This window comes from Phaenicophaeus curvirostris, chromosome 17 (assembly GCF_032191515.1).
Source record: "Phaenicophaeus curvirostris isolate KB17595 chromosome 17, BPBGC_Pcur_1.0, whole genome shotgun sequence".
NCBI classification, from domain to species: Eukaryota; Metazoa; Chordata; class Aves; order Cuculiformes; family Cuculidae; genus Phaenicophaeus; species Phaenicophaeus curvirostris.
The window spans coordinates 5,898,964-5,915,503 of NC_091408.1; the positions used below are offsets into that span (position 1 = coordinate 5,898,964).

The 16,540-nt window shown below is 52.7% G+C and overlaps 1 protein-coding gene across 4 annotated transcripts in view; it reads left to right on the forward strand.

The window, feature by feature from the left end:
• The window catches only part of KSR2 (kinase suppressor of ras 2), an 85,219-nt gene that overhangs the window by 37,007 nt on the left and 31,672 nt on the right, over positions 1–16,540 (forward strand). For 2 of the 4 annotated variants that reach the window (XM_069870893.1, XM_069870894.1), the window contains exons 6-15: positions 4,820–4,889; positions 5,513–5,596; positions 8,218–8,285; positions 8,465–8,563; positions 9,756–9,874; positions 11,186–11,354; positions 13,196–13,237; positions 13,574–13,640; positions 14,507–14,555; positions 15,163–15,530. In XM_069870893.1, coding sequence (XP_069726994.1) covers positions 4,820–4,889; positions 5,513–5,596; positions 8,218–8,285; positions 8,465–8,563; positions 9,756–9,874; positions 11,186–11,354; positions 13,196–13,237; positions 13,574–13,640; positions 14,507–14,555; positions 15,163–15,530 — 1,135 coding nt within the window. Of the gene's footprint in view, positions 1–4,819; positions 4,890–5,512; positions 5,597–8,217; positions 8,286–8,464; positions 8,564–9,755; positions 9,875–11,185; positions 11,415–13,195; positions 13,238–13,573; positions 13,641–14,506; positions 14,556–15,162; positions 15,531–16,540 lie in introns of all 4 variants that reach the window. The other 2 variants (XM_069870892.1, XM_069870895.1) reach the window with 2 other exon arrangements.

Consider the following 16,540-nt stretch of genomic DNA (forward strand, 5'->3'; position numbering starts at 1 on the left):
CCTTAAAACTCATCCAGTTCCAACCCCCTGCTGTGGGCAGGGACACCTCCCACTGGATCAGGTTGCTCCAAGCCCCATCCAACGTGGCCTTGACATCTCATCCCTAATGCTGGGGGTGGTTTCATGGGAAGAGACTTCTCCTTAATGCTGTCCCAACCCAGTCTTCAACAGGGGACTTCCCAAGCAGAACATCCTTTTTTTGTGACCATCCTTTCTCCTCGCTGAGCCTGCCCAGCTGCCAGTACAATCCATGGAATGAGCATTCCATGGCTCTGTGGGCAGCACAGCTGGGACCTCCTTGCAGCCCACAGCTGGCCACAGCTGGCTGCCTCTCCATCAGGCTGCTCCAGACGGAGGGTTTCCTACCCCAGCAAAACAGTGTGGAGAGTGTAATAATACGGCTTTGTCTGGGTAAGCCTAATTGACCCTGCAAGGCTGTGAATTGAGGGGGAAAAATCACAATGTGAGTATTTAAGCCAGCAAAGCAACTGAACATGGCATTTTGGCTGTATAAATAGGATTGTTACGCTGCAAGGAGGAACTGCCGGGATTATAAAGTGACTCTGTTTTCTTACTAGAGAGATGCTGTGAGAATAGCTCTGCCTTGTTCGGCTGCTTTGGGTGATCCCCTCTGCACAGGCTGAGGCTTTGTTTCCACTCGCAGCAGGGACACGGCTGTGTTTGGACCTGGCTGTGATTGTGTTCAGAATATTTGCACTGATGGAGGGGGCAGGTTGAGCCCCTTTTTAGCTTGAATCCTGCCTGGATTTTATATCATGGAGGGGAAAGCTGCCAGTGCTGCTGCTCTGGTGTTGCTGCAGCTTCCTTTGCTGCTGCAGCTGAGCTATCTGGGGATCTCTCCCATCCTATTTTGGTCCTAAAACCAGCCAGAGTGGGGACTGTGGTGACTTGAGGAGGGACTTTGCACCCTTGGGTGCATTCTTTGCTGTGGAGCAGCTTGCTGGTGCACTTGGTTCCTTGGCTGGGTCCATGTAACATCTGCTGGTGTCCCCCATCACCAGCATGATATGGGCCCTGCGCTGTTATTTCTACCTGGAAATGGGAGATGCAGCTGATGGTGGATTTGCCGTGGTTGCCTGTTTCAGGAGGAGGCTGCACTCTGGTGTCTCCTCATAATCTCTCCAGGGGACTTAACCATCCTGGGGCTGGCACTGGGAGTGTTTTGGTGGCTACCCGGGGTAGATGCAGGTCTGTAGGACATCTACAGACAAGTACAAAGTCTCTTGGCTGTTCCGTGGTTTCATAGTGATTCATCCCAGGATGCTTTCCAAGTTCACTTCCATCCCTTTTATCCATCCCATTCTTAATGTGAGCGTTTCCCTGTGCTGTTTGTTGTAGTAGGAAGAGGAGGGTTTGTTTATTGGGCTGTCACTGTGATGGATAACACATTCACGCCAGTTCCCTGGGTATCCAGAAAGGTGCCAGGAAATTAAAAGGGATGTCATACCAAAACACTGTCCCTGTTGGTGTGGCTCCCTGTGCTGTCTGCCCCCGGTGATGCTCCTGGTGTATTTGATGAGGGTGTTGGGGCTTGCTGAGGGCATCGCTGCCCTCTTGCTCTGCCCCCGGGGAGCATGGAAACCCCAAACAGATGGAATAGGAAAGCTCTGGCTGCTCTCCCCCATGCAGGAGATGCTCAGGCATCCTGCCTTCTGACTAGGGAGCGACGAGGAAACATCCGCACCGGCAGCTGAAAGGCACCGGGGAGCTGTCGAGATGGCAGCAGGGACAAGGAGGGCGTCACGGCCGAGGCAGCATCCTGGTCCCCGTCACCTCTGAGATGCGCGGGTGCCACTCAGGGGCCAGTGGCGGCTGTCACAGCTGCCTGTCACCGCTGGGGAGCCGGGCACAGGGCTCTTCGCCCATGTCGGCTGTCAGAGACGTGCCGGAGGCGGCTGTCACCCTCTGCCTGGACAGTATCCCCCCTTCCCCACTCTCCTCGCAGCACATCTGATCCCGTCAAGCACAGGCTGTTGATTCAAGGATAAGCTGTGCTGCGCGGAGCAGGAGCTGTGACCTTTGCCAGTGTGATGCTGCAGTGGAGGAAAGCGCGGAGGTTTTGGGGTGTTTGGATGGAGGGTGGCATCCCCCAGCTCTGGGTGCTTGGCTGTGAGGATCGATGTGCTGGGTGGTGGCACCGGGCAGTGTCGTGACGTTGGGAAGCAGGTTTTACTTTTGAGAGCCCCTCCTGGTGATGGGGAGGCAGGAAAGGGATGGGTGCTCGTCTGGAGGGTCCCCACTGAGCTGCTCAGTGGGCAGCAGCTGCGTTCCTCCCTGGGAAATCACTCCTGTGCCCATCAAATACCACCTCAGAGGAAGAAAGGAGGGGAAATAAAATCCTAAACCTGCCCTTATGCACTTGTGCAAGGGGAGTTATGGCTAAGAGAGCTCTGATTTTCAAGCCGTAAAGGAGGTTGCTGGTGATAAATGTCTAAGTAATGACTGACACCCGGGCAGGGGAGGTCAGGAGACATCAATCGTCGTGGGGCAGCTCGGGGTCGTTCCACGGGGCGGCGAACTGCCAGCAGCAGAAGGATGGAGGGCAGGCAGCCTGCTTCGTGCTTCAAAGCTCACGGGGGTCAACAATGGTTGGACTTGATGATCCGGTGGGTCTCTTCCAACCTGGTGATTCTGTGATTATCCTGCTGCAGCTCCTTGGGTCCAGCATTTCTCCATCATGCACAAAGCCTTTCTCCCCCCCTTTGCCCCCCAGCATGAGATACACTCCATGGCCATGAGGTTTTTTTTGTTTTTTTTTTTTTTTCCTTGCAGTTACCTCTTTTTGTGGCAATTTTTTTGCTGAGAATATTCTTCCTGCACTTTGGGAAGCTTGCTGCATCTCCACCTTCCCTTTTGGCATTTGATGTTGTGTGGGGAGAAGTGGGTGTCCTCTGCACGGGGGTTAAAGAGAATTAACTTCAGAGCCCCCCGAAGCCTTGGGGCTGTTTCCTGAGGCTGTGGGGCACCTTCCCCTGCCCTTCTGCCCCACTTTGCTTGTTTTCCCTCTTTCGAACAGCAGGTCTATTGTTAAACGCCGTGATCGTTCGTGTATCGCTCCCTCTAATGATCATAATTAGCTGTGAATCACGCAGGTCTCATTTTTGTTAGGAGGTTAAAATTCCCGATACACTTTAATACATTTTTGCAGCAAGCACATTTAGAAAGTAATTAAAAGGCTCAGCCGTCTTTGCCTATGTTCCCTCTCCCCCTCCCGGTGGTGGCAGGATTTAATTGAGGCCAGCTGAAAGTTAGTGGCAATAAATTGTGGCTGATAAAGCGGAGGCTGTGATTTAATTCTGGGAGAGGAGCTATTCTCAGCGTACTTAGTTCGTCAAGGAGCGGTGGTGAGGGGGAAACTTATTTGTATATATGTGATTTACTGATGAGAAAATGGTGTTTAGGGAGGGATAGTGGTTGCAGTCCTACTTGAAAGCATCATCTTTAGGGCTTGCGGGCATCCCTAGGAGCCTGCAGATGTTGGGGTAGCGGGAGGGATGCTGGTCCCCGAGCACAGCGTGGGTTGTTTCAAGGGCTGTTGAGAAGCGTGGGTCAAAAATATTGGTGTAAATCAGCCTACCCGGGGCTGGGGGCAGCAATTACTTTAATTGACTTTGTAGGCCTTCGACATCTTAATCGCTGGCTGTGCCCGCAAGGTAATCGGGGCTGAGGTGGCGCAGTAAGAGAAGGAGTCAGAGCATCTGCCTGCGGGAAGGATTGGAGATGGATGTGTTTTCAGCTGCTCCCGAGACTTTTAACAACCACGGAGCTGCGCCGGCGCTGGGTGCCTTGGACGGGAAGCGGGATGTAAATGTAACCTTCAGAAAGAGAGTGCAATTAAAACACCCTGCCGCCTGCTATATTAAAAGGGGATATTAAAGCAAACAGTGGCTCTCCCTGCTCAGAGGGATAATATCGAAAGTGTATTTAGTGAAGGATTTGCTGGTGTTCTGAGCAAACGGCCGGGCTCTGCGCCGTGGCTCGGCTCATCGTGTGCCCAGGCTGGTTGCTTCTGCCTGGGAAACCTCTCAAATCCCTTATTGAAAACTCCAGCCTCTGAATCCCCGGCACTGATCCCCATATTGCATGGGGCAGGGTGTCTCCTGTGGCCAGTGCAGCTGGAGGAGGAGGAGGAGCAGCGTCTCTGCCCTTGCTGAGGCTGAAGGGGGACGTGGAGTCCGAGCACAGCGCTGGCACGACTATGCTGCTGATTACCTGCCTGCTCCAGCCGGCGCTAATGAACTTATCTCTTTTTCCTTACCCAGCCAAGGTCCTGTTACCCTTTCTCCCTCCTTTTCCCTTTGAAGGAGGGTGCTGAGGCTGCTTTTTACTTTGTTTTCCTACTTGAATACGAGTTAAATTGCCTTCTGAGCGGCTGACACTTAGCTTTTTGTTCAGCCACAACTACGAGACGTGATGTCTTATTAATAAATGATGCAGTTGCCGTTTCAGCTTCATTTTCCCTTTTGTGTTTGAATATCATGACGTGGCTCTGACAGCTTTGCAGTCCCACTCTGTGTGCAGGTGGGTGCAGCACCCATGGGTGTAGGTGTGTCAGCTTCCATCTCTCTCCCTGGTCCAAACTGGGGGCTTTTATAGGGGGCAGGAGACCCCGATTCCCCACAGACCCAAGCACAAATCCAGACTCCTTTTGCTTTCCAGAAAGGGATGTCTGTAAGGGGAAATATTAAGCAAACCCTATTTTTGGTGTTCATCCTTTGCTCCCTCCCCAAAAGCTTGACCCCTTGCTCTTGCCTTTGTTACCACCTGATGGTTTTCCCTGGCTCTCCTCTCCCTGCAGATACGCTGTCAGTGCCTCGCTGGTCCCCGCAGATCCCCCGTCGAGATCTAGGAAACTCAATAAAACACAGGTAAGCCAAACCTGCCACAGCGCTGGGGGATGAGCATCTCCCTTTCCATCTCTGGTCCAGGATGGAGGGCTCAGGGCTGTTCCCCCTTTCCCATGCTGGGCTGGGCTGTCCTAGAAGCCCATTTAAATTCCATTTCAGTTGAGATTTGGTTTAGATAAGGCTTGAGCTGCTATCAATAAAAGCTGTGTATAATCAGTGACCCTACCAACCTTCAGCAAATTTCCCATCTCCGGATTATTGCCCTTCTTGTATCCTATTGCAAGAAGAAGCACTAGGAATGAGCTTAGTGCTGCTGTGCAATGGGGCAGCTGCTTCTTTGATGGGCTGGAAACTTGGGTTCCCAGGGCAGGGAGGGGTTCTGGGGACTCTGACCACAGCCTGGGGTGGGCAAAGCTGGGGTGCTGCAGCAAGCCAATGGCTAATGCCCTGCCTGGAGCAGGCTGTGTCTTTTGCATAGCCAAAGGAGGACTCAGATTTGTTCTTTGGCATCCCTAAAATGTGCCTCAATACCTGCAGCAGCATTTGGTAGATAAGAGTGGCTCGAGAGATGTTTCTGCAGGAGCAGAAGATAGGGCAGCACAGCTTCATCTCTCCCTGGCTGCCATCTGTGTTTCTCTCTGCAGGTTTTCCACCAAGTACTGGATGTCTCAGACCTGCACCGTCTGCGGGAAAGGAATGTTGTTCGGCTTAAAATGCAAAAACTGCAAGTAAGTTGCAGCACTGGAGCTGTTTGTGTTGAGCAAGGACTCGGGTGCGGGGAAACCAGCCAGCCTCTCACCAGCTCATCCTTGCAGAAGGCTTTAATGAGACATCAAATTGGGTGAAGAACGCCCTAAGATGGGGCTGAGGTTGGGTCTGAGTGCTGGGGATGGGAGGGGGGTCCTTGGGGAGGCTGCTGTCTGCCAGACCTCGGCTCTGCTTGCACCAGAGCTCTGACTCAGATCCTGACAGCCTCCCTGCTTGCTGCCGGCCTTGGCCTGGCTTTAGATGATGGTGTTATAGGGTTACGTGTGGAATTACCTGCAGGAGATGGAAGGGATGGATGTGCTGGACTGGGGGGCTGAGAGCGGCTCCAATGAGAGCATCGTGTGCCTGTGGGGTAGTGCTGGGCATGGGATGGTTTTTGCTTGCAGACTTGGGTTGTAGCCTCTATTCTATTTTGTATCAGAGGTCTTAGAATTGTAGAATCAGAGAAGCATGGAATGGTTTGGGTTGGAGTGGACCTCAAAGCCCATCCGGTTCCACCTCCTGCCATGGGCAGGGACACCTCCCACTGGATCTGGTTGCTCCGAGCCCCATCCAACCTGGCCTTGGACACCTCCAGGGATGGGGCAGCCACCACCTGTATGGAAAATCTGGGCCAGGGCCTCCCCGCCCTCACAAGGAAACATTTCTTCCCAATACCCCATCTCAATCTCCCCTATTTCAGCTCAAACCCATTCCCCCTCATCTTATCCCTCCACTCCCTGATCAGGAGCCCCTCCCCAGCTTTCCTGGAGCCCCTTTCAGCACTGGAAGCTGCTCTAAGGTCTCCCCGCAGCCTTCTCTTCTCCAGGCTGAACAACCCCAACTCTCTCAGCCTGTCCTCCTGGTACTGAGAAGCCAACCCTCTCCAAACAGCAATTAAGCTGTGATGCAAAGTTGCTGGCCATAAAACTTGGTGGGACTGGAAAAAGATAGCGAGGCAGAGGCTGAGAGCACTTATGCTGCGTCAAACCCAGCGTAGCCCAGCTCTTACACAGTATCATGCAGCCATCAGTACTTAGTAAAGCTGCTTCTGGAGACACGATTGCTGGGATGGATTCTGGGAATATGCTGATTGTCTGGGAGCAACTGAGTTAGGGCGAGTGATAATGATCACTGTTGCTGTTGATTAAATGCTGATGAGTTAGCAAATTGGGATTTAAACCTAGATAAGAAATGCTTGGTTACTCTGCAGCTGGTGGTGGTTTTCTGGAAGTGATAGTATCAAATATATATAGATTTTTAAAGCAGTGATTCCTGCTGCATTTGATGCTCAAACAACTGGAGGCTTTGCTGCCTGTGGTCCCTGCCTGGGGCTGGTCCCCATGCAGGAGGAGGGATGCTGGGATGCTCTGGCTCTGTGTCGCTCAGAAAAGAGCAAATACATTCCCTGGTTGTTAAAAGTTAGGGTGAACACGAAGTATTTAGGTTCATAGCCACCTGGCCCCAGCATAAAACAAACAAACAGACCCCAAATCCCCCCAAGCCTTGAACGCTGAATTAATCTTTGCCTTTCCCTCTTGGAATGGCTTTGTAATAAAAACGAACACGCGCGACTCCTGAATTTTCATTACCCAGCTCATTGACTTGTAGCTGCTGTCTTTTTATTCATCTTTTACCCTTGGTTTTTTAAACCCTTTCCTCTTCATTGTTTTCTCTCTCGTGGCTCTCCCTGCTCTGCTGGGGCTGTTGTGGAGGAGCGTGAGCTGGGGACTTTTTTCCATCCCTAATTAAGAATGAACGGGACCGTTTTGAGGCGACGGGAGCCTGCTTATGCCTATATGCATGACCCAGGGGTGAAACCCTCCATAGATTCCTGCCCCAGCTCTGCGAAACCAGGCAAAGCTCTGCAGAATATTCAACGTAGCTGTAAATGCTCTCATTATTTTCATTAAATGCGTTGGTACTAAAGCTCGGGAGGGAGGGCACAATGGCAGAGATTCATCGGAAGCCAAAGGCAGCCGGGGCAGCTGCTTCCATCCCCTCTGCTGCCCCTGGATTTAATTAAGCATAAAGCAGCGTTGGCACTGGATGGTGGTTGAGGGAAGTGTCTTTCCTGTGAGTGTGGGTCTCTGCTTCTTTTATTTCAGCTGAGACTGGCAGAAATGATTATTTTGGGCATCCTCAGGCTGGCTGGTATGTGCCTGGTCCCCCAGAGCCAGCAGAGAAAGGGGGAGTGAGGTGGTCCCACCAGGTCTGGGGGTTCCTGCACCCTTTTATTGGATCAGATGCACTGACCATGGCACTTGTTTGTCCTCCCTGCCAACCCACCCTGATGCTCTGGGATGTGCACCCCACACCGTTTCTAATCTGTGTCCACATTCTGAGAGGGCAGCGTGGGAAATGTGCGTCTTCCTCAGTGAAAGCTGCAGGACGCAGGGATGCACAAGGGTTTGCTTGGGCAGCGAGCACCCAGGGGCTATGAACAACCAAAATATGACATCAAGTCACCTTCCTGAGTGGAGAAAGAGTCCCTGGACTGCAGTTTGCTCCCTGCTCTGAGCTGCATCCCTTCGGCTGTACCACGATGCTCTGTGTCCCCTTCACCCTCGCTTCTCACCCCATTTTCTCTGTTCCCTGCTAGGCTCAAGTGCCACAACAAATGCACCAAAGAGGCCCCTCCGTGTCACCTGCTGATCATCCATCGGGGAGGTAAGGGCCTTTCTTCCCCCTTCTGCCTCCGTGGATGTTGCCACCAGGTAAAACTTTCAAAAGCCCCCCGGGCGATTCGGGAGCCTGACTCTTGCTGCCGGCCGGCTGGTGGGACGGAGGCTCCCGAACCGCTTTGGGCGCTCTGTGAAAATTTTACCCACCGTTTTTTCCGCTTGTAGGGAGACGAACCGTTCGGGGCGAGGCAGATTTGCATTGCAAACCACTTCCACCCACCCTTTCCCTGCCTCCTTTTCTTTTCAGATTCCCCACCGCACGGGGTAAGTGCAACAGGTTTTAGCCTTTTGCTACCGTCGAGAGCTTAGGGTGGATGCGTGGCACCCGAAATGTCCCGCGGCGCCGTCGGTGCATGGGGGTCCCCGTAACGGGGATGCGGCCGTGCCCCCTGCGGATGCTCGTGGTGCTCTCGGAGCTGCCTTATCCTGCTCTCCTCAGGAAAGCCCGTCTTAAAACCTGCGGAGGAGGGAGAACTTTGCAGCAGGATGACGGGCATTGCTTCCCACCTCTTTTCTTCCAGATTTTGGCCGAGTGCTTCCTGACGGCCAGAGGACTGTGACTGCCTAATGGAAACGCTTCCAATTACCGTTGCCTCTAATTTTGAGTTCTGAAGGCTGTTGCTCTGTGCTAAATACCACCAAACCCACACTTCTTGGTTTAATAATGGGGAAAGCTTTGCACTGGCTCCCATGCCCTTGCTTGCAGCAATTTTGGGTGGAAGGGGCTGAAGACACTCCCGTCGTGCTCTGAGCTGCTGCAAACCCTGACCAAGGGGCAGGAAAAGCAGTGTCCCCGTGCTGCTGGGGGGCAGCTGGGCTCCCAGGACTGGGGTTTATGGCTGTGGTCTGTGATGTTGCAAGACCTAGAGCTGCCCACTGTGTGTTTTATCGTGGGAGCAAGGAGTGATGTGGCTTTGGGGTGCCCTAAGCATCAGTGAAATAGCCCCCCTGCAAAGCTTTTAAATACATTGCCTTGCAGCCAACCCATTCCTGATTCCCCTGGGCTGCAGGCTGCCTTTCCTCTCAATAAAAGTCTCCCTGCTAAGAGCAGGATGCTCTGAGCCAGCTCCTTCCTCTTGCCCCAAAGTGCAAGAAGAGATGGTGCCTTCTCCCAGTGCTGGCTGAACCCCCAGCTCACAGGGTGGTCGTGGAGGCTGCTGACCCACTCTGAATTGTTGACCCTCAGTGCGGGAAGAAGAATACACTTTGCATCCCATCCATATCCTGGGAGGGTTGCCTGTAGCCTGGGTGCTGGGGGGAGCTCGGAATCTGGCTGCCTTCCTGGTGCAGGAGCCCAGCGGCTGGAGGTGCAGCCAGAGATCGCTTTGGAGAGCGATTCAGGAGTGGTTTGCAAGTGCAGGGTTGACCCCAAGTTCTCCTTTGATGATTTGACGTCTCTCCATCTCTCTCCCCTTCCTTTCCATCCCCTTTTCCCCTCTCTCCCTTTTTAATCCAGCAAGGTTAGTCCGGACAGAGTCGGTGCCCTGCGATATCAACAACCCCTTGCGGAAACCCCCCAGGTATTCAGACTTGCACATCAGCCAGACACTCCCCAAAACCAACAAACTCAACAAGGTGAGCTGCTCCTCCCTGTGCCCTCAACCCCCTCTTCATGCCCAGCCCCTGCCAGAGGGGACCAGCCCCGTGTTGCCCAAATATCCGTGGCTTTTACTGGTTCTTTGCACGCAGCAAAGATGGTATGAAGATACCAAAGTGGTGGCATCTTCAAATGCTACTCGAGTCGGATCGTTTGAGCCACCCCATCTGCTGCAGCTTTCCCAGCAGGGATGCTCCTTGCACGAGGAGCAGTGACTTTCCCAAGGCATGTCCTTCTCCATCAATCCCGTTTGCTGGGTGGGAGCAGAGAGTCGTTTCTAAAAGGAGTTTGAGAGCAAAAAAGGGCCGTGCCCCAACCTTGTGTTTGGAGCAGGAGCAGGTGGGCAGGCTGTCCCTAGGATGTAGCATCTCCCAGCCCCTCAGCTTAAAAACAAAATAGGATCAGTGCTTTCAAAATAGCCTGTGTCCCACTGGTCCTGCTCCATTGTGGCCTTTAAATCTCCCAAATAAGCTGAATTTGTGGGGGGTTTGAGGTCTCTGCACTGCCTGAGACTTCTGTAAATAACAGATTTATTGTTACAAATAAAAGAAGCCCAGAATTTGATTGTGTCCCTGGCAAAGCTCGTCAAGCCAGACCTGACAGTGCATTCCTTGCTTGCTTCTGCCCTGCATTAATAACAATAAAACTGTCCTGGGGCTACTTGTGATGAAATTTTGAGCCTGTTGCTTTCAGTGGCAAATTGCTCGTGGCTAGCCAGAGGTAGCACAGGGTGCGCTACCCATCGCAGTGTGTGGAGGTGCATGTGAAGCTTGTCCTTGCCTTGCTTAAAAGGGTCAACGAAGGGCTTGGGCTGTGGTGGCTGATCCATCTGAATCTGCTTCAGCTCAGCCCCCTGCTCTGAGCAAGGCGCTGGTGTTTTGGCTCAAAGGAGCTTGGTAGAAGCAGCCAGGTCCTTGATGTCTCTAAGGACAGAGGCTCGTGGATGTGGCCTCCAGTGCTGGACTCAGTGGCCATGGCTCCACAGAGCCATCAGGGTTTGGGAAGCCCTCTCCTGTTGGCGTGTAGCCTGGAGGGGCTGGAGGAGGAGCCCCTTTTCCAGTGTGAAATGGTCTTGGTGCAAACTGTGAATACAAACGGCTTTGGAAAAGACCAGGCTGGGGCTTTCATTGTGTTCCAGGGCTTCTGGAAACGGGGTTGGGGGGGGCGACTGGGCTGACCTGTGTAGCTCTTGTTTGTCACTTGGGGTCACCTGCACTGCAGCACTTTAGGACGGCACTGGCTGGCACTGCTCTCACCGGCTCATCTCTTCTCTCCTCCCTGTGCTGCAGGACCACATCCCGGTGCCCTACCAGCCAGACTCCAGCAGCAACCCCTCCTCCACCACCTCCTCCACACCCTCCTCGCCGGCTCCCCCGCTGCCCCCTAGTGCGACGCCCCCGTCCCCCCTGCACCCCTCGCCGCAGTGCCCGCGCCAGCAGAAGCAGTTCAACCTGCCGGGTACCTTGAGCTGCCCACCTCCACATCTGCCTGATGCACGAGCCCTGGGGTGTCCTCAGGGTAAGCATCCACTCCAACTGCTTGGACTTACACTGGGATGGGGAAAAGTTGAAAGCAGGAATGAGCAGCACAGATGAATTCAGGATCATTCCAGTTGGGAGGAAGCTTGGGAGTCTCTAGTTCAACCTCCTGCTTGAAGCAGGGTCAGTGCTCAAGGCGTGATCCAGTTTGGTCTTGAAAACCTGCAAGGATGGAGCCACCACAACCTCTGTAGTCAACCTGCTGCGCTTGAGGCTACAAAAAACTTTCCAGACGTGACTTCTCTGTGGTGCGTACCTACTGCATTGCCTCAACAGCAAATGGGAGACGAGACCTTACCCCTCTACAAGGATGACTTGGGTTGACTTTGCTGTGTCTTTTGGATTGACAGGCCTCCCACAAGCTTGTTGGTAGCATACATAGGGTGATAGTGGTGAGTAGTGGATGCTGGAGGCATTTGATGTAGCTTGTTGCATCAAGTCTTGTCTGGGTGCATGGGACCCATCTGCTCCTGGAGCTTAGTCTCTTCAGGGATGGTGGAAGAGGCAGTTTGGTCATAGTTGTTTGGTGACCCCATCATGCATCAGCTTGGGAGCAGAGACCTTCCTGCAAGTCTTTTGAGATGTTGTTTAAAGTAGAAACCACAGAAGTAACCTCCAGCAGCATCTTCTTATGGGAACCTGAACCTTCTGCCGCTGCAGCTGAGCCAGCACAGGGAGCCCATGGCACGCTTGCCCATCCAGCAGGGATGGAGGATCAGACCTCCTCTGGATCAGACCCCAGCAGCTCAGGGAGATGGTTGCTCCTTGCTTTCAGGCCTGTGATGAGCAGAGCCCTGTGGCTGGTTTGATATAAAGCAGGACTTACTGTGCTTTCATCTTCCTGTGGGGGAGGTTCTCTGTGGTTCATCTCATCAAGATTGTCATGTTGGGGATTAGGATTTGAGCTTGGAAACTGCGACACGGTGACCTTTTTCTGCCCAAATTACCTGTGAGTCTCCTTTGATCTCGGCTCAGGGTTGCATAGGTCCTGCTGCAGAGCTGAGGTCAGTCTTTGAGGTCTTGAAGCTGGAGAGGAGAAGCTCTGGGGTGGTCTTTGGGGTCTTGAAGGTTAAGGAGAAGGTGCTTTCTGAGCTGGTGCCAAACTGGTGGCTTCAGCAGCCCTGTCTTATATCATATCCATGATCTGCCTGCCCATGTGAGTCAAATCAGCCTTTGGACTTCACCTGTGGAGGTTTGGGAGCCAGGGGAGGGTGCCATGACCCAGAGCACTTTGGGCAGCAACTCCTGGGGCTACCAGCAGCTGCCAGCTCCTTTCAGTACACCGGGAGGCAGGTAGGAAGGGCGTCTCCAAAGTGTGCCAAAAGCATACAGTTAGGTGGGTGAAAATGAACAGCAGCTGGAAATCCATCGCTTGGTGTCTCTGTGATGCTGGCTGGTTCCCAAAGGCCAGTTGGGAGCACTCAAACCCCACGGGCTGGGAACCAGGTGTCCAAATCCCACCGTTGAGTTTGCAGATGACATCAATGCTCTCCAAATGGTGCAGAGCAGTAGCTGATACTGGCAAAAATTAGGTTATAATCCAAGCAGATCATTAGAAGGGTAAGGTCTTCATTTTTTGGGCACCCTATGAGCCGTCATGGGTGGCATCTTCACAAGAGATGAAGGTGGGAGAGATTGGGTCATGCAGAGGAGGGCAGAGATCTGGGGTTGGCTTTTCATGGTGCAGGACTAGGCACAGGTTGGAGTCTCCCACATCTGGCTCTGCAGGCCAGTGCTTAACCCCCCTTTTCTCTTTTCCAGCTTCCCATTACTACAAGTACAAGCAGCAGTTCATTTTCCCAGGTAGGTCTCTTCGAAAATCTCTTCTGTGATGTGGGGTGCTGAGATGTCCCCTAGAGGGTTGGGTGCATGGCTGGCTCTCCTCACCTCTGGAGTTTTGCAGGGGTGTGTGTGCTAGGGTGGGACTTTCCCCCCAAACAAATATATTGCAGCACCATGCTAAGATGCTGTAGAACTTGGTGGCCCTAAATTATACCCAGCTATAGCTGAGTTTAACTAAATAGGACCTGTGGGAGAAGGGAGGTTTTTGTTGGGATTTAGTTGCCCTGGGTGCGCCTGGCACTGGGAGAGACTCCTGGTGCCTCCCAGCCCTCTCTCACTCTGCTCTCTTCTCCCTAGACGTGGTGCCTGAGACGCCGACACGAGCCCCACAGGTGATCCTCCACCCCGTCAACTCCAACCCCATGTGAGTGCCACCTCCTTCTCCCAGCTAGCGCTTCACCTTCTCCTCCCCAGGCAGTGCATCCTCACCTACCCCAGCACCCATGGGTGCTCGTTTGGCTTTACAGGACTGCTCTGGGTCTCAGGGATGCCTTTGGGGCAGGTTGGAGTAGGTGGTTGGGGTGCTCCTGCTGCCCTAACTCATGGCTCTGACTCGTGTCTCAGGGTGGAGAAAGGTTGAAAGGAGAGGGCAGAGGATTTATTTATAACCCGCTGTGGGGACAAACTGGAGGGGAGGGGGGGTCTTACTGCAGGGAGAGTCTTAGAAACCTCCACTTCTCAAACATAATTGGAATCCACATTTTCTTCTCTTCTGGCTACTAATCAGCTATGCTTGTCACTTTGGTTGGTGTTCATTGGGAAGATAATTCTGATCTTAGAAACCACCTAAAACCACCATGAGTGCATGTCCCAGCACTGATTTGATATGGTCAAAAGCTGCGAGGGTGTAAATCTGCCCCTTCCCCTGGATTAGCTGGGGATGGTGCCTCTTGGGGCGTGCAGCATCCAGCTCACCGTGCACTTTGGGCTCTGGGATAGGCAACTGGTTGTGTGCTCCTACCTCACCAAATCCATTCTGGATCTTCACCCATTCAATATTAATTACTGCAATAATTAGTATCACTCATCCCTGCTATCTGTGTGAGCACCCAGAGCATGGGTGGGAAGGAGCTGCTCTCCAAAATTAGCAGCAAATCTGGTGCTTCTCCTCCCTGCTTCCTTTAGTCCCAGTGCAGAGACGTGCTGTGAGGAGCAGGAGCCGATGCCTGTGCATGTTCCCCACCTCACTGTGTTTTTACCCGGCGGTAATTCAGTGATTCTTTTTAACAGACTGGAAGGAAACCCACTGCTTCAAATTGAAGTGGAGCCCACCTCAGAGGTGAGATGGCTGAGCTCACTTCTCTGCTTAATGAGCCTTTATTTTATACACATCTTGGGGCACATTCCACAGGAACCAGATACGTTTAGCATCTGTGCAGTGAAATTGCTGATAATTGAATCAATGGCCAGGTCTGAGCCTGCTCAGGCATTCGTGTCCTCACCCCATGAACAGGGACCCTGATGAGCTTCATGTCTGCCCTCAAGTTTATAATTCAATAAACTTTTAAATGCATGAAAATGTGATGGAGGGGAGGGGATGGAGAGTAAGGTCGGGGATGCAGATTTAATGGGCGTTGTTAATCCTGTAGAAAGCATCTATAGACCATCAAGAGGAAAGTCAGACCCATCCTGGGGAGTTAAATGCTCTGGTGTGTTGCTCTCTCATATTTAACCCTGTAATAAATAAACATCTCCCTGCAAAGTCTGGGTTTCTGCTGGCTTTGCATAAAATGCAGTTGCCTGGTTGCTTTGGAAGGCACTTGGGTGGTTTCTCAGGGTGTGAGTGAGCAGTAGGTAGGTCAATGGGGTTTTGTCCATATTATCTTCATTGGCCATCATTTTATTCCCCCGTTTCACTGTGCTCACCTCCCTTTGCCCCCTCGCAGAATGAAGAAGGCACCGAGGAAGTGCAGGAGTCCGAGGATGACTTTGAAGAGATGAACCTCTCGCTCCTCTCCGCGCGCAACTTTCCCCGCAAGGCCAGCCAGACCAGCATCTTCCTCCAGGAATGGGACATCCCCTTCGAGCAGCTCGAGATCAGCGAGCTCATCGGCAAGGGCCGCTTCGGGCAGGTCTTTCACGGGCGCTGGCACGGGGAGGTGGCCATCCGCCTCATCGACATCGAGCGGGACAACGAGGACCAGCTGAAGGCCTTCAAGAGGGAGGTGATGGCTTACCGGCAGACCCGGCATGAGAATGTGGTGCTCTTCATGGGAGCTTGTATGAGCCCTCCCCACCTTGCCATCATCACCAGGTAAGCTCCGACACCTCGCACTCAGCCAAAATGATTTTTTTTCTTTCCAAAACACCTTCTTGCTGTCAAACATTACTGGGAGGCAAGGCCGGCTGTGCTTCCCTGCCCTGTCAAAGGGGTGTTCTCCATCTGCAGTGATTTATGCCATGAAGCAGGAAGCAAATGCATTTAAGTGAGTCCAGGCAGATTCATCTGCTGTAGAAGTGGAGCTTGAGACAGGAATGGTTTGTTTTAACCAGGGGTGATGTAACTTTGTGGGATCAGCAGCTTCTGTTCTGGGTTGGGTTTATTTTGCGTGGTTCTCTGGATAGATGGTGGGATTTGGACCCTGCTTGAGTGCTGTCACAGCATGGAAGAGCCTCTAATTGCATAAAGCAGCTGGCTACATGTGGACACCAGGTTTTGTGAATAGCTTGGGGCTGTGAAAGCAGCTCAGGTATCTGGGTGGCTGGTGATGTTCAGGGTCGCTGCTGCAAGGTGCAGGAATGAGACTGCTGAAGGGGGCTTCTTGCATCTGGTTGGGAAGCGAGCTGGTATTTGGGGTCTTAACTATCTCTAACAGCTCCAGAGCTGCTTCAGTCTCAGGAAATTACCACTTACCTGCCATCACCCGCATGCCTGGGGGGGAACGCAGCCCTGAGCATCCGTGCTGAAGCAGCACCGAGCATCCGAGCGTGCTCCTTGCATGGGTGGGCAATCACAAAATCCCCACTGGCCTCAAGGCAGGGAGGCTGCAGCTGTTCTCAGAGCAGCTGTAATCGTGTGAAATACATTTATTTCCAAGTATTGAGATATTTCATTCATCTCTAGAGCGTGTACTCAGCCGCGGGGCTTGATGTGGTGTTGCTTTGCATCCCACCATGACTTACCTTCTCTCAGAGAAGTTTCCCCAAGGTGTGGTTGAATTTCTAGCCTCCTAGCAGCATTTAAAAAAGTCTACACTGAATTGGCAATGCTTTCCCCAACCATTCATGTTGAAATAGTGCATCCTCCCTTCCTGATGTCCCCTT